The 22,119-nt window shown below is 42.5% G+C and overlaps 1 protein-coding gene and 1 non-coding gene across 4 annotated transcripts in view; one reads left to right on the forward strand and one right to left on the reverse strand.

Annotated features, from left to right (window-relative positions):
* The first annotated feature begins 8,965 nt into the window (after positions 1–8,965).
* Positions 8,966–9,038, forward strand: TRNAE-UUC (transfer RNA glutamic acid (anticodon UUC)). Its single transcript has one exon. It is a non-coding gene; the product is annotated as a tRNA-Glu (tRNA).
* A 6,327-nt stretch (positions 9,039–15,365) lies between these two features.
* The window catches only part of ZNF445 (zinc finger protein 445), a 29,261-nt gene continuing 22,507 nt past the window's right edge, over positions 15,366–22,119 (reverse strand). For all 3 annotated transcript variants that reach the window (XM_060162295.1, XM_060162294.1, XM_060162296.1), the window contains 5 exons: positions 20,709–20,877; positions 20,294–20,370; positions 19,870–19,996; positions 19,281–19,391; positions 15,366–18,169 (listed from right to left, as the gene is read on the reverse strand). In XM_060162295.1, the coding sequence (XP_060018278.1) occupies positions 15,987–18,169; positions 19,281–19,391; positions 19,870–19,996; positions 20,294–20,370; positions 20,709–20,877 (2,667 nt within the window). In that variant the 3' untranslated portion in view covers positions 15,366–15,986. The remainder of the gene's footprint in view (positions 18,170–19,280; positions 19,392–19,869; positions 19,997–20,293; positions 20,371–20,708; positions 20,878–22,119) is intronic.

The following is a 22,119-nucleotide window of genomic DNA, read 5'->3' on the forward strand; positions in this document are numbered from 1 at the left end:
AACAACCTAACCTTGCACATAAAGCAATTAGAGAAAGAAGAACAAAAAAACCCCCAAAGTTAGCAGAAGGAAAGAAATCATAAAAATTAGATCAGAAATAAATGAAAAAGAAATGAAAGAAATGATAGCAAATATCAATAAAACTAAAAGCTGGTTCTTTGAGAAGATAAACAAAATTGATAAACCATTAGCCAGACTCATCAAGAAAGAAAGGGAGAAGACTCAAATCAATAGAATTAGAAATGAAAAAGGAGAAGTAACAACTGACACTGCAGAAATACAGAAGATCATGAGAGATTACTACAAGCAACTCTATGCCAATAAAATGGACAACCTGGAAGAAATGGACAAATTCTTAGAAATGTACAACCTGCCAAGACTGAATCAGGAAGAAATAGAAAATATGAACAGACCAATCACAAGCACTGAAATTGAAACTGTGATTAAAAATCTTCCAACAAACAAAAGCCCAGGACCAGATGCCTTCACAGGCGAATTCTATCAAACATTTAGAGAAGAGCTAACACCTATCCCTCTCAAACTCTTCCAAAATAGAGCAGAGGGAGGAACACTCCCAAACTCATTCCACAAGGCCACCATCACCCTGATACCAAAACCAGACAAGGATGTCACAAAGAAAGAAAACTACAGGCCAATATCACTGATGAACATAGATGCAAAAATCCTCAACAAAATACTAGCAAACAGAATCCAACAGCACATTAAACGGATCATACACCATGATCAAGTGTGGTTTATTCCAGGAATGCAAGGATTCTTCAATATACGCAAATCAATCAACGTGATACACCATATTAACAAATTGAAGGAGAAAAACCATATGATCATCTCAATTGATGCAGAGAAAGCTTTTGACAAAATTCATCACCCATTTATGATAAAAACCCTGCAGAAAGTAGGCATAGGGGGAACTTTCCTCAACATAATAAAGGCCATATATGACAAACCCACAGCCAACATCATCCTCAATGGTGAAAAACTGAAAGCATTTCCACTAAGATCAGGAACAAGACAAGGTTGCCCACTCTCACCACTCTTATTCAACATAGTTTTGGAAGTTTTAGCCACAGCAATCAGAGAAGAAAAGGAAATAAAAGGAATCCAAATCAGAAAAGAAGAAGTAAAGCTGTCACTGTTTGCAGATGACATGATACTATACATAGAGAATCCTAAAGATACTACCAGAAAACTACTAGAGCTAATCAATGAATTTGGTAAAGTAGCAGGATTCAAAATTAATGCACAGAAATCTCTGGCATTCCTATACACTAATGAAAAATCTGAAAGTGAAATCAAGAAAACACTCCCATTTACCATTGCAACAAAAAGAATAAAATATCTAGGAATAAACCTACCTAAGGAGACAAACGACCTGTAGGCAGAAAATTATAAGACACTAATGAAAGAAATTAAAGATGATACAAATAGGTGGAGAGATATACCATGTTCTTGGATTGGAAGAATCAACATTGTGAAAATGACTCTACTACCCAAAGCAATCTACAGATTCAGTGCAATCCCTATCAAACTACCACTGGTATTTTTCACAGAGTAGAACAAAAAATTTCACAATTTGTATGGAAACACAAAAGACCCCGAACAGCCAAAGCAATCTTGAGAACGAAAAACGGAGCTGGAGGAATCAGGCTCCCTGACTTCAGACTATACTACAAAGCTACAGTAATCAAGACAGTATGGTACTGGCACAAAAACAGAAAGATAGATCAATGGAACAGGATAGAAAGCCCAGAGATAAACCCACGCACATATGGTCGCCTTATCTTTGATAAAGGAGGCAGGAATGTACAGTGGAGAAAGGACAGCCTCTTCAATAAGTGGTGCTGGGAAAACTGGACAGGTACATGTAAAAGTATGAGATTAGATCACTCCCTAACACCATACACAAAAATAAGCTCAAAATGGATTAAAGACCTAAATGTAAGACCAGACACTATCAAACTCTTAGAGGAAAAGATAGGCAGAACACTCTATGACATAAATCACAGCAAAATCCTTTCTGACCCCCTCCTAGAGAAATGGAAATAAAAATAAACAAATGGGACCTAATGAAATTTCAAAGCTTTTGCACAGCAAAGGAAACCATAAACAAGACCAAAAGACAACCCTCAGAATGGAAGAAAATATTTGCAAATGAAGCAACTGACAAAGAATTAATCTCCAAAATTTATAAGCAGTTCATGCAGCTCAATAACAAAAAAACAAACAACCCAATCCAAAGATGGGCAGAAGACCTAAATAGACATTTCTCCAAAGAAGATATACAGACTGCCAACAAACACATGAAAGAATGCTCAACTTCATTAATCATTAGAGAAATGCAAATCAAAACTACAATGAGATATCATCTCACACCAGTCAGAATGGCCATCATCAAAAAATCTAGAAACAATAAATGCTGGAGAGGGTGTGAAGAAAAGGGAACCCTCTTGCACTGTTGGTGGGAATGTAAATTGATACAGCCACTGTGGAGAACAGTATGGAGGTTCCTTAAAAAACTACAAATAGAACTACCATATGACCCAGCAATCCCACTACTGGGCATATACCCTGAGAAAACCATAATTCAAAAAGAGTCATGTACCAAAATGTTCATTGCAGTTCTATTTACAATAGCCCACAGATGGAAACAACCTAAGTGTCCATCGTTGGATGAATGGATAAAGAAGATGTGGCACATATATACAATGGAATATTACTCAGCCATAAAAAGAAATGAGATTGAGCTATTTGTAATGAGGTGGATAGACCTAGAGTCTGTCATACAGAGTGAAGTAAGTCAGAAAGAGAAAGACAAATACCGTATGCTAACACATATATATGGAATTTAAGAAAAATAAATGTCATGAAGAACCTAGGGGTAAGACAGGAATAAAGACAAAAACCTACTAGAGAATGGACTTGAGGATATGGAGAGGCAGAAGGGTAAGCTGTGACAGAGTGAGAGAGAGGCATGGAGATATATACACTACCAAACGTAAGGTAGATAGCTAGTGGGAAGCAGCCACATAGCACAGGGAGATCAGCTCGGTGCTTTGTGACCGCCTGGAGGGGTGAGATAGGGAGGGTGGGAGGGAGGGAGACGTAAGAGGGAAGAGATATGGGAACATATGTATATGTATAAGTGATTCACTTTGTTATAAAGCAGAAACTAACACACCATTGTAAAGCAATTATACTCCAATAAAGATGTAAAAAAAAAATGGCAGTCATAAGTCTTCATAATTACCCTAAATGTAAGTGAATTAAATTCACCAATCAAAAGACAGAGTGGCTAGATGGATTAAAAAACAAGATGCGATTATATGGTGCCTCCCAAAACTCAGATCTAAAGACAAGGTAGGGACTTCCCTGGTGGTCCAGTGGCTAAGGCTCCACGCTCCCAGTGCAGAGGGCCTAGATTCGATCCCTAGTCAGGGAACTAGATCCCACATGCCGTAACTAAGTTCACATGCTGCAACTAAGTGTTTGCATGCTACAACTAAGAGGTCGCGTGTCACAACTAAAATATTCCGCCTGCTGCAACTAAGACCCGGCACAGCCAAATAAATAAATATAATAAATAAATAAATAAAGTAAAGACAAATGTAGGCTCAATGTGAAGGGATGGAAGATGATACTCTGAGCAAACGGCAGCCAAAAGGAAGAGTTCAGACATACTCATATCAGACAAAACAGACTTCAAGCCACAAAAGATTAACAAGAGACAAAGACAATATATAAAGACAAAATGTCTTCATCAAGAAGACATAACATTTATTAATATATAGGCACCTAACCTGGAAGCACCAAAAAATATGAAACAATTATTAACAGACCTAAAGGGAGAAATTGACATCAACACAGTAAGTGTAAGGGACTTAAACACCCCACTTACATCAATGGATAGATCATCCAACTGGCCTTAAGTGAAACATTGCACCAGATTGACTTAGTAGACACACACATACATACACACACACACACACGTATATATATACATGTATATGTATATATATAAGTATATATACATATATGTATATATATACATATATATATACATATGTGTGTGTGTGTGTGTGTGTATATATATATATATATATATATATATATATATATAAAACATTCCATCCAAAAGCTGCAGAATACACTTTCTTCTCAAGTGCATGTGGAACATTCTCAAGGATAGACCATGTGTTAGAATACAAATCTCAATAAACTTAAGAAAATTAAAATCATATCAAGCATCTTTTCTGACCACAACAGTATGAAACTAGAAATCAACTACAAGAAGAAAGCTGGAAAAATCAAAATATGTGGAGACTAAATAACATGCCACTGAACACCTGTTGGGTCAACAAAGAAATCAAAGGAGAAATCAAAAAATGCCAAGACAGGGACTTCCCTGGTGGTGCAGTGGTTAAGAATCTGCCTGCCAATGCAGGGTACATGGGTTCGAGCCCTGGTCCAGGAAGATCCCACATGCCACAAAGCAATGAAGCCCATGCGCCACAACTACTGAGCCTGTGCTCTAGAGCCCACGAGCCACAACTACTGAGCCTGAGTGCCACAACTACTGAAGCCCCCATGCCTAGAGACCGTGCTGTGCAACAAGAGAAGCCACTACAATGAGAAGCCTGTGCACCGCAACGAAGACTAGCCCCCACTTGCTGCAACTAGAGAAAGCCCACATGCAGCAATGAAGACCTGACATAGCCAAAAATAAATAAATAAATTTATGTTTTTAAAAAATGGCAAGACAAATGAAAATAAAAATATGACATACCAAAATCTATGGGATGCAGCAAAAGCAGCACTAACAGGGAAGTTTATAGCAATACAGGCCTACCTCAAGAAACGAGAAAAATCTCAATCTAACCTTACACCTAAAGGAACTAGAAAAAGAAGAATAAATGAAGCCCAAAGTCAGTAGAAGGAAGGAAATGATAAAAATCAGGGTGGAAATAAATGAAATAGAGTTAAAAAGAGAATGAAAAGATCAATGACACTAAGAGCTGGTTCTTTGAAAAGATAAACAAAATTAACATTTAGCTAGACTCACAAAAAAAGAAAAGGTTCAATAAATCAGAAACAAAGGGGAAGTACAACAGATACCACAGAAATACAAGGGATTATGAGACTAGTTTGAACAGCTATACACCAACAAATTGGACAACCTAGAAGAAATGGATAAATTCTTAAATATTATAACTTTCTAAGACTGAATCATGAAAAAATAGAAAATCTGAATAGACTGATCACTAGCAAGGAGATTTTAAACAGTAATCAAAAAACTCCCAAAAAACAAAAGTCCAGGACCAGATGCCTTCACTGGTGAATTCTACCAAACATTTTTTAAAAAGGACTTAAAAAAAAAAAAGTATCCAGTGGGGGTGGGGAGGAGGAATTTTTCTCCTGGATTGAATTATAATTGCACTTATTATAATCAATCAAAACAAAAAATGTTGTAAATTTACATAAATAATTGTTAAACAGAAAGAAATTTCATTGGAATTAAAGCTCTTAATGAGAAAAAAAATAAGAAAGGACTTAATACCTATCCTTCCCCAACTCTCTGAAAAAATTGAAGAGAAGGGAACACTTCCTAACTCACTTTATGAGGTCAACAGTACCCTGATACCAGAACCAGCTAAGGACAACACACATGAAAAAAAATTACAGGGCAAAATCTCTGATGACTACAGATGGAAAAAATCCTCAGCAAAATATTAGCAAACCAAATACAACAATACATTAAAAAGATCATACACCATGATCAAGAGGGATTTTATTCCAGAGGTGCAAGATGGTTCAACATCTGCAAATTGATCACCATGATATATCACATTAATAAAATGAAGGATAAAAATCATATGATCAACTCAATAGACACAGAAAAAGCATTTAACAAGATTCAACATCCATTTATGCTAAAAAAAATTCTCAATAAAATGTGTACAGAAGGAAAATACCTCAACATAATAAAGGCCATATATGATGAACCCACAGCTAACATCATACTCAATGGTGAAAAACTGAAAGTTATCCCGCTAAGATCAGGAACAAGACAAGGGCCCACTCTCACCACTCTTACTCAACATTGGCATTGGAAGTCCTAGCCAGAGCAATTAGGCAAGAAAAAAAAATAAAAGGCACCCAAATTGGAAAGGAAGAAGTAAACTTTTGGGCGTTCCCTGGCAGTCCAGTGGTTAGGACTTGGCACTTTCACTGCCATGGCCCCAGGTTCAATCCCTAGTCAGGGAGCTAAGATCCCACAAGCCATGCAGTGTGGCAAAAAAAAGAAATAAACTTTTATTATTTGTGGATGACATGATTTTTTAATTTTATTTATTTATTTATTTATTTATGGCTGAGTTGGGTCTTTGTTGCTGGGTGAGGTCTTTCTCTAGTTGCAGTGAGCAGGGGCTACTCTTCGATGTGGTGCGCGGGTTTCTCATTGCAGTGGCTTCTCTTGTTGCAGGGCACGGGCTCTAGGCGCACGGGCTTCAGTAGTTGTGGATCACGGGCTCTAGAGCACAGGCTCAGTAGTTGTGGTGCACGGGCTTAGTTGCTCCGCAGCATGTGGGATCTTCCCGGGCCAGGGCTCAAACCCGTGTCTCCTGCATTGGCAGGCGGATTCTTTTTTTTTTTTTTTTTTGGCCGTATGCGGGCCTCTCACTGTTGTGGCCTCTCCCATGGCGGATCACAGGCTCCGGACGCGCAGGCTCAGTGGCCATGGCTCACGGGCCCAGCCGCTCCGCAGCATGTGGGATCTTCCTGGACTGGGGCACAAACCCATGTCCCCTACATCGGCAGGTGGACTCTCAACCACTGCGCCACCAGGGAAGCCCTGGCAGGCAGATTCTTAACCGCTGCACCACCAGGGAAGCCTAACATGATTTTATATATAGAAAATCCTAAAGACTCCACACAAAAAAACTATTAAAAATAATAAATAAATATAGTAAAGTTGCAGGGTACAAAATCAACATACAAAAATCTGTTGCATTTCTTTACACTAACAGTGAACTAGCAGAAAGAGACATTAAGAAAAAAATCCCATTTACAATCACAACAAAAAGAATAAAATACCTAAGAATAAATTTAACCAAGGAGTAAAAAGACCTATACACTGAAAACTATAAGATACTGTTGAAAGAAATTGAAGACACAAAGAAATGGAAAGATATTCCATGCTCATGGATTGGAAGAATTAACATTGTTAAAATGTTCATATTACCTAAAGCAGTCTACAGATTCAATTCAATCCCTATCAAAATCCCAATGATGTTTTTCACAGAAATAGAACAAAAAATCCTAAAATTTGTATGAAACCACAAAATATCCTAGCTAGCCAAAGCAATCCTGAGCCAAAAGAACAAAGATGGAGGTTTCACACTCCCTGATGTCAAATTATACTACAAAGCTAGTAGTCAAAACAGCATGGTGTTGGCAGAAAAACAGACACACAGATCAATGGAACAGAATTGAGAGCCCAGAAATAAACCCACACATATATGGACAACCAATTTATGACAAAGGAGCCAAGAACATATAATGGAAAAGGGAAAGTCTTTTCAATAAATGGTATTGGGAAAACTGGACAGCCACATGCAAAATAATGAGACCAGACTACTATCTTACGCTATACACAAAAATTAACTCAAAAAGGATTACATATTTGAATGTAAGACCTGAAACCACAAAACCATAGGCAGCATGCTCTTTGACATTGGCCTTAGTATCTTTTCGGATGTCTTCTCAGGAAAGGGAAAAAAAAAAGCAAAAATAAACAAATAGGACTACATCAAACTAAAAAGCTTCTGCACAGTAAACAAAAAGACAACCTACCGAATAGGAGAAGATATGTGCAAATCATATACCCAGTAAGGGGTTAATATCCAAAATATCAATATGTAAGGAAATCATACAACTCAACAATAACCCCCCCGCCAAAAAAAAGAAAAGAAAACCCTATTGAAAAATGGGTAGGGGAACTCCCTGGTGGTCTAGTAGTTAGGATTCGGTGCTTTCACTGCCATGGCCCGGGTTCATCCCTGGTCAGGGAACTGAGATCCCATAAGCTGCACAGGGTAGCCAAAAGAAAAAAGAAAAATGGGCAGAGGATCTGAATAGACATTTTTCCAAAGACATACAGATGGCCAACAGGCACATGAAAAGATGTTCAATATCACTATCAGGGAAATGCAAATCAAACACAATGAGCTATCACCTCATGCCCATTAGAATGGCTATTATAAAAAAGAAAAGAAAAAGCAAGTGTTGGAGGGAATGTGGAGAAGGAACCCTCATACACTGTTGATGGGAAAGTTAAGTTGGTGTAGCTACTATGGAAAACAATACGGAGATTCCTCAGTACATTAATAGAACTACCATATGACCCAGCTATTCTGAGTATTTATCCAAAGAATATGAAAACATGAATATGAAAAGATATATGCACCCTATGTTCATTGCAGCAGTATTTACAATATGAAAACAACCTACGTGCCCATCAACAGAAGAATAAAGATGTATATATATACAATGGAATACTACTCAGCCATAAAAAGATGAAATCTTGCCATTTGCAACACCATGAATGGACCTTAAGGGTATTATACGAAGGGAAATAAGTCAGATGGAGAAAAATAAACTGTACGACTTCACTCATATGTGGAATATAAAAAAACAAAAATAAAACCAAACCAAACAAAAATAAACACATAGACACAAAGAACAGGTTGGAGGTTATCAGAGGGTAAGGGGGCTGGGGAGAAGGGCAAAAAGGGTAAAGGGGGTCAACTGTATGGTGATGGATAGAAACTAGACTTTTGGTGGTGAGCACAATGCAGTATGTACAGAATTATAGTGTTGTACACATGAACCTTATATAGTGTTATAAACCAATGTTGCCTCGATTTAAAAAAAAAAGATTCCCAGGAATTCCCTGGTGGTCCAGTGGTTAGGACTCTGCACTTTCATTGCCGAGGGCTCAGGTTCGATCCCTGGTCAGGGAACTAAGATCCCACAAGCCACATGTGGCCAAAAAAAAAAAATGATTCCCATGAATGAATGATTGCCAGCTCCAACTAATGTGACCAATGGTAAGTTAAAAGTCATCCCACAGTTGAAGCTTCATAGCGTGTGAATGACACATTTGAGGACAGGAAAACACCACTTGTTATTGGACATTGGATTACTCTAGTACTAGTGGCCAAGGCTTACCAATTGGAACCTTCTTCAATCCACCTCATACAATTAAAATCATAGTAGTAAGACTTTCTACTTACCTAACATAGCTCCTTCTGATGACATTGTAGCCACCATGCTTGCTCTTAGGACTCCAACCAGACTTTCTTCTTATGTATAACTGCTACTTGTTTCTCTTTTTTAACATATAAAAGTTTCTGCTTATGTTCACATTAGACTGCACCTTGGTAGAATGAGCTTCTCAGTTGTGGATCTGATGATAGAACCTTAAATGTACATAATTATTTTAATTGTAAATGGCCCAAAAAGAAGCAAAACTTGTGGATTTTCCCAACAACTTTATATTTCTATATGAATAAGATTCATGTGTACAACTAGTATGTGGAAATGTTTGCACTAGTCTAAAAGTATACTTCTCTTGGGTTGCTGACTTCAATATTTAGTATTGGTTTATGTACATGATGACTCCTTGGACTCTTTCTCACCAAGGGAGAATCTTCCACAGCCATTTTAAGTAAACCACAATGATGTATCTGAGGGCAGGCAGTCTGTTTTCTACTCTCATTCAAACCTCAAGTTGCAGAGGGAAAACATCCATACTTAGACAATTTTTTTTCTACCTCTACCCAGTATATTTATCAGATTCTTTGATTCACACAAATAGTAACCCATCTGTTGAAACCACATTAATAGCCTATGAATCTTAACCAGTAGAACTAGATGCATACATTCTCCTTGCCTTACCTAACTTATACAGATTTAATTGTGAAAGGCACGAACTGATGTGCTCCCAGGTCATTTGGGCAACAAAGACAGCTCAACCATGGATTTAAATGGAGGCATCCTTGTCTTTTTAATTGGAAGATTCTTTTCAAATTCAGGGCTATAGGACTTCGCTGTCTGGTTTCCTCTGTGCTCTGCTGGGGGTTTATCCAAGTCACTGCTCCATTTGAGGTAAATTGGGATTCTGCTATGTTTTGTTAAAGTCACAAATTTGCTTTATTAAATTTATTAATTTATTGAAATTTGTTGTAAAATAATGTTTATAAAGTGGAATACCTTTAACTGTGTTCTTAATTTTGAGAGACTCTTCTTGCGGCTTTGAGTTCATTACAGCAAGAGGAGTAAGGTCACAGTGAACAGCTAGTTATTACAAGGCCAGTGGGTAAAATCAACTGCTTATGACATAATTTATACCTTTAAGTCACCAGTCACCACATGATTTCCTCAACAAATATTATTGGTCTCAAATTTTTAAGTCAAATATCCTAGGAATTTTAAAAATAAATAATTCAGGAACGCTGCACCATTTATTTAGCTTATTGTCTCTCTGCTTCAAAGCTGCCCTCCTATAGATGTTTTGTGATGACGGGGTTGAATTCTGCAATCCACATCTCTGCTTTGCTCACTGGTTCCATTAGGTTCTGCAATTAAGGAATGCAAGAGGAAAGCTGCACTGTTGAAGTGTAATGATTAATTTTGTGTGTCAACTTGTCTGAGCCACTGACATTTGGTCAGATGTTACTCTGGGTATTCCTGTGAGGTTGTTTTTTGGATGAGATTAACATTTAAACTGGTGGACTGTGAATGAAACAGATTACTCTCCGTAATGAGGGCAGGCCTCTTCTAATCAGCCAGAATAGAACAGAAAGACTGGCCAACCCAGGCAAGAAAGAATTCTCCAGCAGACTTGCCTTCTGACTTCACCTGCAACATCAGCTCTTAAAGGTTCTACAGCAAAAAGCCTTTGGGTGGAACTGGAACATGGGCTCTCCTGGGTCTCCAACCTGCTGGCCCACTGCAGATTTTGGACTTGCCAGCCTCTATAATCATGAGCCAATTCCTTGTTCTCTCTTTCTCTCTTCCTATATATTTTTTCTATTGATTGATTCTCTGGAGAATCCTAATACAAGGAGGAAGAGGGGGCTTGTTCCTTCCTGGGTTTTGTGGGCATTGCTTCCTGTTCCCAATGCTTCTTCACCCCAGCAGTGGCAATTCCTTCTGGTAGCAGCAGAGTCCAGCTTACAGGTTTTGCCTACATGGGGCCCTTCCCCCGAGCTCAGACACTAGCACCAGCCCAGCAGTGCTCTCCTGCTCATAGGTCTGAGCTCAGTTCCACAGGGGCTCTCTTCCAATGTCTAACGTTTTAACGATTCTAACCGTTTCTCCTTGTTTCTGCTTTGTATCTTGCCCTGTGGAGGCGGGATCACTATGATACCACCACCGCAAACTGGTTCAGATGTTGAAACTATAATGACCACACACACATCAAGAGGTTATGAAAAAGTTTATTATTCATATAATGAGGCTCTGTGGAGACAGCAGGACAGGTACCAAAGCCAGGTTGTTTGCCTTGATAAAGGAGGGGTGAGTGGCTCTGGTTTTTATTGTGGTTAGGGGTGAGGATTCCAGTGCAACAAAAAAGGCCAGGATTTGCATAAACTTCCCCTTCAGAGCTGAGAGGGTGTGCTTGGGATTTCTTATCAGCTTGCCCAGATGCGAGGCAAAATGGGGACAGGGCTTGAAAGCTGTCAGTGGTCAAACATCCAAAATGAGGCCAGATTCTATCACAGCTCCTCCAGTCCTGGGTGGTAGCTCCTTCTCACAGTTACTTCCTCCATGATACCCTAGCCTTCTCTTTTTGCCTTTACAGTTACTTAGACAGATCTAGTGAACAATTCTTTACAAGTTTTTTGTTAAATTAACTAATATGGTTTCTGGCTCCTGACTAGAACCTGCTGACACAAAACCTCTTTGCTCTTCTTAGCTGGGTTAGCATTAACATAAAAGGTGGGGTAGTTGGTATGTAAACCTATTTACTCACCAACCTAAAAAAGTGGAATGGATGACTCGGCATCTTCCATTCACAGGCTCCCACTTCTTCATTAAACTTACAAGGCTACAGCTTCTGGCATCACTTGTTATTTTTAGGCAAGGAGGAATGAAAGGAAATGGAGCTTATAATTTCCTATAAACTGTAGGCCTCGGGGATCATCTGTCAATACATGGAGAACATTCCCATTCTTTTTAACTGCTGCCCAGTTCTCTATCATGGATGTATCAGACCTGTTCAACCACTCCTTTACTAAGAGCCATCTGTGTTGCTCCCGATTTTTGCAGGTGAGAACCTGAAGCCTTGAGAGATGGAGTGGCTCGCTCTAAGAAACATCACATAAATGGCAGAGCCAGGATTTCTATAAAATCATAAAATGGCAGAGCCCATGCTCAAAAATATTTTTATTTTGAGATGTTTTAAACAAACAGTTAAAAAAGAACCCACCACTTATCCCATTACATCAACATGCTGACCCATCTACATCAACTTCTTAAAAGAAATAAAACACAACTGAAGCCTCCACATACCCTCCGTGATTCCATCAGCAACTCCTGCTCTGGGAAAGCAGAGCATGGCTTTCACACCTCATTCTAACACATGATTTTACACTCTTCATATAATTTGAATCCATAGGAAATATATTATTGTATAAAAGAGTAACACTGTTTACTATATGCCAACAAGGTTTACATGCCAGCCACTATTCTAAGCACTTTACATGCATTAATTCATTAACTGTCCCCCTCCCCCCATCACCCTGTGAGGTTGGCACTACTGTCTCATTTTACAGAAAAAGTGAAACACAAGTAAGTTTAAATAATGCGCCCACAGATACACAGTATGTTTAACTTTACATAAATGGTATTCATAGCTTCTGCAACTTTCTCAGCATCATTTTTGATTCATCTGTGTTGACAGATGTAACTCGAGCTCTTTCATGTTCACTTCCCAAAGTACCAAACAACCCATGTATTTACCCGTTCTTCTGTTGATGGAAATTTAGGCTTCTCCCAGTCTTACTATCTACACAGTGCTGCAATGAACAGTCATATGCACATTTCCTTCTTCACATGGAGTTATTCTAGGGTTTATCCAAGACTAGAATTCTAAGTGGTAGAGTACACACAATTTTACAAGATGTTGCAAACTGCTTGGCACACCCATGGCAGTGAGTTCCCATGGGCCATACACTTACCCACACAATGGCTTTTAAAAATTTGCCAACTTTATGAGTGTAAGATGGTCCATATCAATTTACATTTCCTGCGCTTTCTTCTCTGCACATGCCTCTGTCTGGGCTGACAGTCTCTGTCAGCAAGGGTGAGACCAACCATACTGAACACCTGCCTGAAAGACCTCCTGATACCCACTCCTCTCCATGGAGTCCCAGCCCATCTGGCTCCCGCCGGCCCTAACTTCAGTTCTTCCTAGGAAGAGGAGAGAAGGCGGGGCAGGGCTGGAATAAGGGGTATGTTCTCCAGGCCAGGATGGGGTGTGAGGTGAGCACTGATAGCTGGGGCAGTCAGAAACTGTCTGAGCGTCCTATGACTCGGAACCACCCATGGTTGGGCTCCCAAGTAGCAGGCGTGCTTGTGGGCGGTCTCTAGTCAACATTTCACTCACAGACCCCTTCAAAAACTTCCAATCCTGACTTAGCTGAAATAATAAATCCAGTTCTATATTCCTTAAAAGAGTCAACTTTGTGCAAAATCTACTCTGCCCAGCCAAAGGATAAATAAGCACCCAAACCTGGCTTCCAAAGTACTTGGTCCGGCTGCAGTAGTGGGAATAACTTTTGGAAACCCAGACAACACCTAACAGAGCAACATACAGGCATTAGGAGAGGTGGGACCTGGGGAGAGGGCTTAGAGACACACAGGTCAGGGAAGGCTGGAACTTAAAAGAGTAAGGACCTGGGCCAGCTTGGACAGGAGTGTGGCACTCGGCGTGAAGGTGAAGGGAGCCAGCACAAGGCAGGTCCGCCCAGGGGCATTCAGGCAAGGGCAATGAAGTTAAACCCAACACTGATTACACCAAAATGTTTAGTAGTTAGCTCCAAGTAGTCAGACTTTTCCTTTCAGCTGATCTGTATTTACTAATATTTCTATAATAATCACATACTACTTATATAATTAAAATTATTTTAAAACTCAGGTTACTGAACAGACTGCATCAGCACTATCCCCAAATATTCAAGGCTTACCTCAATACAGAGAGATTTTTGTTGATTTTTACTACATTTACATTTTTTAAAATTTGATTTGAATGTTTAAAAATAAATATATATCAATTTATAAAAATGGCAGTAGAAACACCCCTATTGGGGCAGGAACTCTATGAGGTACCAGGTGGCACACAAGGAGTGGGAGGATGAAAAATTTGGACAGTAAAGGGGTATTTCTGTGCTTGTAGCATCAACTGACATGGGATCTGCAGCTCTGTGAAGGCTCTGGTCTAGAGATCAGACCCCTAACCCAGAATCTTAGTAAACCAAGCCTTCTTTTCACCAATCCCAATAGCCAGGTAGCAGAGCCAGCTACTCTAATTTCACACACAAGGAAATAGATGCTGATGCTCAGTGACTTACTCAAGATCATCCTGCCAAGAAAAGACAAACCAAGCCTGGAATGCAGATCTGATGACTCCAAGGCCCTTGCCATGACCCTGGGCCCTCAACACATGGGACTCTGAATCTGAATTACATTCTATAAGGGTTCAGATTCAGACCACAATAATCCTCAACTCAAAACTGTCCAAAAGCCCCCTACCTCCCTTTGAGGTAGCCAAGCCCCAGTGAGGACCCACGATGCTCATGCACCTTGGCCCTCCACCTTTCTGGCTTCCTCACTTCCAGCTGGCTCACTCCACTCTGGCTCAGGGGCCTACTTGCCATTCCCTAGGAGACCAGACAAGACCCTACCTCCTGTGAAGGGTCCTATGTAGCATCTAGGGACCTACAGGGCTTCCTCCATGATCTCCTTTGGGTCTTTATTCAAATCTCACCTTCTCAGTTGAGGCCCTCTCTGACCAGCCCATTTAAAATCTCAACCTACCTCCCAATCCAGCACTCCCTCTCACTCTACTCTGATTCATTTTGTCCACAACACATATCATCATCCGAAATACTATATATATCTCATTTGTTTATCGTCTGTAAAGATCCAAGATGGCAGACTTTTTTGTTCCGCTCACTGCTGGGTCTCTGGCACACACAACAGTGCCTGGCCCATGAGAGATGCTCAGCACATTTCTGTTTAGCAGATGAACGGCTGCTGCCCATACAGGCCTGTGGGACGGAGATGGCGATGGGGCACTGGTCGAGCTTCATTCTCCAGGTGATCAAGCCCAGTACCCTGTTCTCCACTCGCAGCTGAGACAACTCTACGCCCACGGCAAATATCCAAAGTCAGCTGTGAAGACTGAAGCCGCAGCCAGAACTCCCCTGGAGGCATCAGAAGAGACTAGTTCTTACTGCTGCTGGTGCTTTTAAGGTCAAACAGACTAGGCACCATCACAAGCCAAACTCAAAAGGGAAACTTAGGATCCAACTGGCCCCTTCCCAGCAGCCACAGCCCACCATGCCACGGACATTTTGTTGAACCAAGAAGGGCAATGGTCTCTCCCTTTAGAGTTATAGAAGGAGATCTGGCTGGGGGAGCTCCAGGCCATTGTGCAAAGACCACTCCTAGGGGTCCAAGCCTCCTTCTGGAACACGTTGCTGCTCTTCCCCAGCACCTCATTTTCCAGCAGTAGGATGGGGGTGCCTGCCCTGCATTTTTGAATCCTCAGGATTCTCTGCCACTAGCTTCCAAAATAGAAAGGGCTGGGCCCTCTATGAAGGTCTGCCCCACACTGCCTACAATCAGGGGTTCTCTAGCAGGGTAGCCAGGACCCCCTCCCCACACTGTCAGACCCCAAGCTAATCTCTAGTATGGTTTTTCATATGCCGAGCCAAATTTGAAGACCACCTGAAGGTCTTCCCACACTCTTTGCATTTGAAGGGCCTCTCTCGAGTATGAAATCTCTTGTGGCTAATGAGTTGTGAGCTCTTGCTAAAAGTTTTCCCACACGTGGTACATTTGTGGCACTTTCCCCCAGTGGGTATATCCTGGAGCCCAGTGAGTCCGGAGTTCTGATCACAAGTTTTCTCACAATCTTCAAGAGGTTTCTTCTCCTCACTTGGTTTTAATTCCTGTAAACTCACCCCTGTATCCTGGCGAGAAGACAACCCAGCCACACTGCATTCAGACTGGGCCACTCTGGTGTGTTTTCTCTGATGAATACAGAGAGTATGTCTTCCAATGAAATCTTTCCCACACCACTGACATTTAAATGGTCTCTCTTTCGTGTGGTTTCTCTGATGATTAACAAGGCGATAATTTCTGTCGTAAGATTTCCCACACAGATTACATTTATAGCGTTTCTCTCCACTGTGTATTCCCTTATGATCTAAAAGACTTCTTTTACGTGTAAAGCTTTTCCCACATTCTTGGCACCAAAAAGGTTTTGCACCAGTGAGTATTTGTGACTGCAGATTTGGAGCATCTTCACTTTCATGGTACTCATACGGTTTCCCCAAAGAGTGAACCCTCTGATGTCGGGAGAGGTTAGAACTCCATCTGAAAGACTTCCCGCACTCCCTGCACTTATAAGGCTTCTCTCTGGTATGAACTCTCTGATGGATAAGGAGGAATGAGTGATTACGGAAGGCTTTGCCACACTGGTTGCATTTGTAGGGTTCCTCTGTGGTGTGACTGCTCTGAGGAACTTGGAATGCTCCGTCCTGACTAAACGATGGCACGTCCTCACTAAACGATGGCACGTCCTCAGGCTTTATTTCGACGGCATGCTGCCTCTTATGAACGATAAAGGCCGACTTATGAGGAAACTCTTCTGCACATTCACTGCATTGGTATGGTTTCTCGCCTGTGTGAATTCTCTGATGATCAATGAGAGCTTTCTTTTGATTAAAGGTCTTCCCACACTGCTGACACAAAAGAGCTTTCTCCACAGTGGGGGCACTCTGGGGCTGACTGTAGTTGGAGGTCTGCCTAAAGTCTTCTCTACATTTGTCTGGATCACAGACCTCCTCTTCCTGGTGCAGTCTCATGTGACGAGTGAAGTTTGACCTCCACCTAAATGTTTTCCTACATTTGATGCATTTATAGGGTTTCTCCTGGGTGTGAATCCTTTGATGTTCAAGAATATATGACTTACAGTGGAAGAATTTCCTACACTGGCTACAGTCAAAGAGTTTCTCCCCATTTTGGTCTCTCAAATGATGATCAAACCCTGAGCCACAAGAGAGAGCTTCCTCGTGCTGATAAGATTCAAGAAATTTCTGCTTAGCATGAATTTCCTGGTGCAGGCGGTAGGCAGACATGCGTCGGAAAGCTTTGTCACATAAACTGCATTTATAAGGTTTCAATCCAGTGTGAATTTTCTCATGTCGCACACGGTTTGAGCTCCACCTGAAGGCTTTCCCACAGGCCCTACATTTAAACGGCTTCTCTTGAGTGTGAAGTCGCTGATGACATGCAAGATGGGAGCTATGACTGAAAGTCTTCCCACAGTCACTGCACGTATACAATGTCCCCACCATGTGAAGATTCTGCCCGTGTTGGTGATGAGAACTAAGGCTGAAGTCCTTCCCGTGCGCATCCTTTGCCTTCCCTTTCAGTCCAGCATGAATTCTCTGATGTAGGCTAAACCCCCCAATCACGCGTCTGAGCCCTTTCCCATATTCCTTGTAATCACAGTGGTATGAACTCCCTCTGAAGTGTTTGCCATAGCCATGTTTAAGGGACTGCTTTTTTCTGGGTCCTCTCAAACATGTAATATGTTTTAGATGAAGACTATTACTTCTTCCCGATTCTTCACAGTCTTTTCCTGTCCCGTAGCTGGAATTGGTCTCTTCTTTCTTAACTGTCACTTGTATGGGGTTTCCACATTGCTCCTTTAACCTGCTCTTCTGTGCAAAAGATTCTCTGAGCCCTGTTCCCTCAGAAATATTTGCTGCACCATGACATCCTGATGGCATAGCTTCTTCCAAAGGTTCATGTTTTAAGATGAACTTGTCTGTTTTCACATGGAGCTCATTTCCTGACACAAATAAAACAGAAGAGAATGTACTCTTGGGAGTTCCCTGGTGGCCTAGTGGTTAGGATTCTGGGCTTTCACTGCCGTGGCCTGGGTTCAATCCCTGTTCAGGGAACTGAGATCCCAGAAGCCACTAGGTGTGGCCAAAAAAAAAAAAAAAAGGGGGGGCTTCCCTGGTGGCGCAGTGGTTGAGAGTCCGCCTGCCGATGCAGGGGACGTGGGTTCGTGCCCCGGTCCGGGAGGATCCCACGTGCCGCGGAGCGGCTGGGCCCGTGAACCGTGGCCGCTGGGCCTGCGCGTCCGGAGCCTGTGCTCCGCAGCGGGAGAGGCCACAGCGGTGAGAGGCCCGCGTACCGCAAAAAAAAAAAAAAAAAAAAAAAAAAGGGAAAGAGAATGTTCTCTTTTCCCATACTTGGAACTGCAGAAAGCACCAAGGAACCAAAAAATGTCATGAACTTAGGTGGTGAGGCTTTTGCCTGACTGCCAATACCTTTACAAAATAGTCAGGGATAAGGCAAAATATGGAAGAGTATTCCAGACGACAGGAAAGGGAGAGGAGAAGCAAGACGGGTACGGCAGCTAGCTGTACACATCCAGTGAAAAACAAAAAGGGTTGAGAAGCAGGTGTTAAACAGCAAGAGAGGGGAGAGGAATCATGACACAGAGCATGATAGGAAGGTCTCCAAGAGCTGAGAGGTGGGGCTCCTAGGAGGACTGGCTGCAAGGGCTAGAGGTCAAGCCTACCACGGGGGAAGGACCAAGCAAAGAGGAGCAGCAGGAGTGGGATGAGGGTTCCTAGGAGCGGGAAGGGGAGAGCAGCACAGGGCTGAGGAGGAGCATCAGTGAACTGACAAGGACAGTGAAGCCCTCAGTGGGCAAGAGCTGTTACTGAGAGCACTGCTGGGGAAGGGGCAGGACCAGAAACCAATGTCTAATAGGCCGGTCTGGAGGGGAGAAGCCCAGGCACCCAGTACTTCTTAGCAACACTGCTAAGGATCTTCCTTCCAGTAAACAATGGAGTAAGTTCCCCATGATTTTCTTAGTATAAAAGACCTTAAGAAAGAGGAGAGTAGATGCGGGAGGAGCAAGACCTGGTCAGTTCTCTGGAACTCACCTGCAGGGGCAGCACTTGGACTCCCCTTAGGATGAGCTCCCTGGACATTCAAGCCCCACGGCTCCCTTGCCTCCAACCAGGAGATCAGAGCAGGTTTGGTGAATGGCCCCACTGCAGAAGAGAAGAAAATGGGATGTGAATGGAAGGTAGATGAATCATACAGAACTACTCTCCAGGACCCTCTCAGGCCTGAGCTCCTGGTAGGGAGGAGGGAAAGCCAGGGAGGCAGGTGGAGGAAGTTAGGACAGGAGGCCTAGACAGGAATTTCTGACAGCTCTGAGCAGAGACAAGAGAGGCTGAGAGAAACCACAGACAAAAGGATCGCTAGCATTCTCCAGAGCCACATGACAAGTCAACTAGTTAAATCAGCCAACTTATTTTGGATGCCTAAATGGACTAGGAACTTGACACATATGACTTTTAATCTTTATATTAACTTAGCATGACAGGCATTAAGATTAAGTGATTTGGTTAGTAGTTAGAGAGACCAGGACCTAAACCCAGGTCAGGCCCCTTTCTATGCACCATAATGAAAACTAAGAAGGCAGAAGTAGAGGTAGGTAGAAGCATGGGGATATCAATGCCTTACCCAAAGAAGTCACGTTCCCATAATTCTCTAGCATCACATCCCTGTATAGGTTCCTCTGAGAAGCGTCCAGCCATCCCCACTCATCCTGGGAAAAGGTCACCTCCACATCCTTGAAAGTCACAGCCTCCTGAAAAAACACGGTCCTATGCCTTAGAGCCAGTCCACAACTCCCAGCTTTTAGGAGGGGGCAGGGGAATGAGGCTGGCTCTGAGTTGAGTACAGGATGGATCTGATAAAGGGGAAAGAGAAGATCATCACCCAGCAGAAGAGCTCTGGGCTCCTGGGGGATAATCTGGTCTCTGGGACATGCGTCTCAGGATGTGAGGTCACTGGACAGAAAGACACAGGACAGGCGGGAGCTACAGCTACCCCATGAGGCAGCAACGGTGGGACATCAGGAAGGACCGAAGGTTCTGTGGCTCACCTGAGGCTGGACTGTCACCAGGTCTCCTGAACATCCCTCTCTCTGGGAAAGGGCAGAAACCTGTGCAGCAGGAGGATCTGAAGAAGAAAGAGTCATGAGGGAGGGCAGCCCAGCTCTGGTATCCCACTGAGAAGCCCACTCTTCCCCCCACGTGGAGGACTCCCGGGCCCACAGGCAGGTATGGACTGTTTTAAACACCCATTTCACATTTCCCCGGTGTCTGCTGGGGTCAGGAAGTGGGGGGTACAATGGGAGGAGAAGGTAGGTAGACATGGGTCACAGGATAGAAAGGACACAGAGCTCAAGGCCAGGACAGAAGGGATTCTCCTGAGAGGACAGAGGGTGAAAAGACAACGTTATAGGAAATTTGGGAAGTGTGGCATAGGCTGGGGTCTTAGAGCCAGGCGGCAAGTACCGGGTTGCCCAGCCAGGAAGTCACGCACTCCTATTTCATAGGGAGGCTGCAGGTGGTCCCCCAGAGCCGAGCCGCTCCTGAGAGGTGAAGCAGGGGGCCATATCTGTGCGGCTTGCAGGGCTCCTGTGCCCATCCAATGCACATCTGGGCTCTGGGCAAGGGCTGGGTCCTGGCAAGAAGAAAATGTTGTGAGAGGATCCTCGTGGGAATCAGAAAGCAAACTCACAGAACTGGCCACATGGCCAATCTCTAAAAGGTAGAGGCCCAGGGAGCGGTGAGCTAGGTCCTTTATTACCTACAGGTAGAGGGAAAAGGAGGAATAGAAAGCCCAGGGAGGATCCCCTCACCCCTCCACCTCCCTGGGCTCTAATGCGGGCCATGGGGAGACAGGTGAAGCCAGATTCCTGCCTGACATAGGAAAGCAAATGGCAAGTCAGTGACAGCACTGCTGTCAGGCCTCAGGTGCTGCAGGATACCTCCCCACTAGCCCTCAGTCCCCACCCCTGGCCAGGAACTTAGAAATAAGAAATTTATCCCTGAGAGTTAAACTGATAATGGTTCACAGCAGAGATGCAGTCAGATAACATCTATCAAGTTTCGGGCACTGCTCTAGGTAATGATATGCAAAGTGACCTCGAAGAGGCAGGAAGGCTCCCAGACTATAAACCTGACTAAAATAGCAACACCACTAGAGAGACAATGCTAACTGTGAGGGTCAGCTATGGAATCACAGAAGAAAAAGTCTCAGGTGCGAAAACAGGGAGGTACCCATCCAAGCAGAGACCTGGAGAAAGGTGGTCTCTGTGCTGGGACTTCAAACAGTCTTGGTCTCTGGAGGCAAGGCTATCCCTGATGCAAAAGTGAGTATAGGAAGCTACAGCCAGTGAACTTCAGGTTTTTCTGGCCCTGTGGCCAAGACGTTCTCTACACTGATATGGACGAATCTTAGCCTGAGGCCATTAAGTACCTAATACCGAGCTATAGACTGAAGAAGATAAAGTGATCACAGCAATTTATCTCCTGTTCCTCCCAAATCCTACCAAAGGGAGAATAAAGAAAAAATAACAATATGGAAGCATAGACAAATGAGTTTAAGGACAAACTTTCTCAGGCCCCTGTTTCTCAAATTTTGGTAATTTTGATAAACTATAATTTATATGCATCTTGAGCATTTCTGTTCATTTTTTAGAATCTGGTAGGCTTTTTTCCAGGCTCTGTTTTTTGTTTTCTAATTTCTAACTAGCTTTCAACCAGGTAGGCCCTTTCCGCTCATTTGGCAATGTTTTCATGGATTTTTAAACCACACACCTAGCTCTCGACTGACTTGAATATACCCAAGCCACAATTTTGTACCTACTATGTACCTTATTTGCTTTAAAAGTTATCTTTAGGTCATTTTGAACAACTCATG

The sequence above is a fragment of the Lagenorhynchus albirostris genome, chromosome 10 (genome assembly GCF_949774975.1).
Source record: "Lagenorhynchus albirostris chromosome 10, mLagAlb1.1, whole genome shotgun sequence".
Lineage (NCBI taxonomy): Eukaryota > Metazoa > Chordata > Mammalia > Artiodactyla > Delphinidae > Lagenorhynchus > Lagenorhynchus albirostris.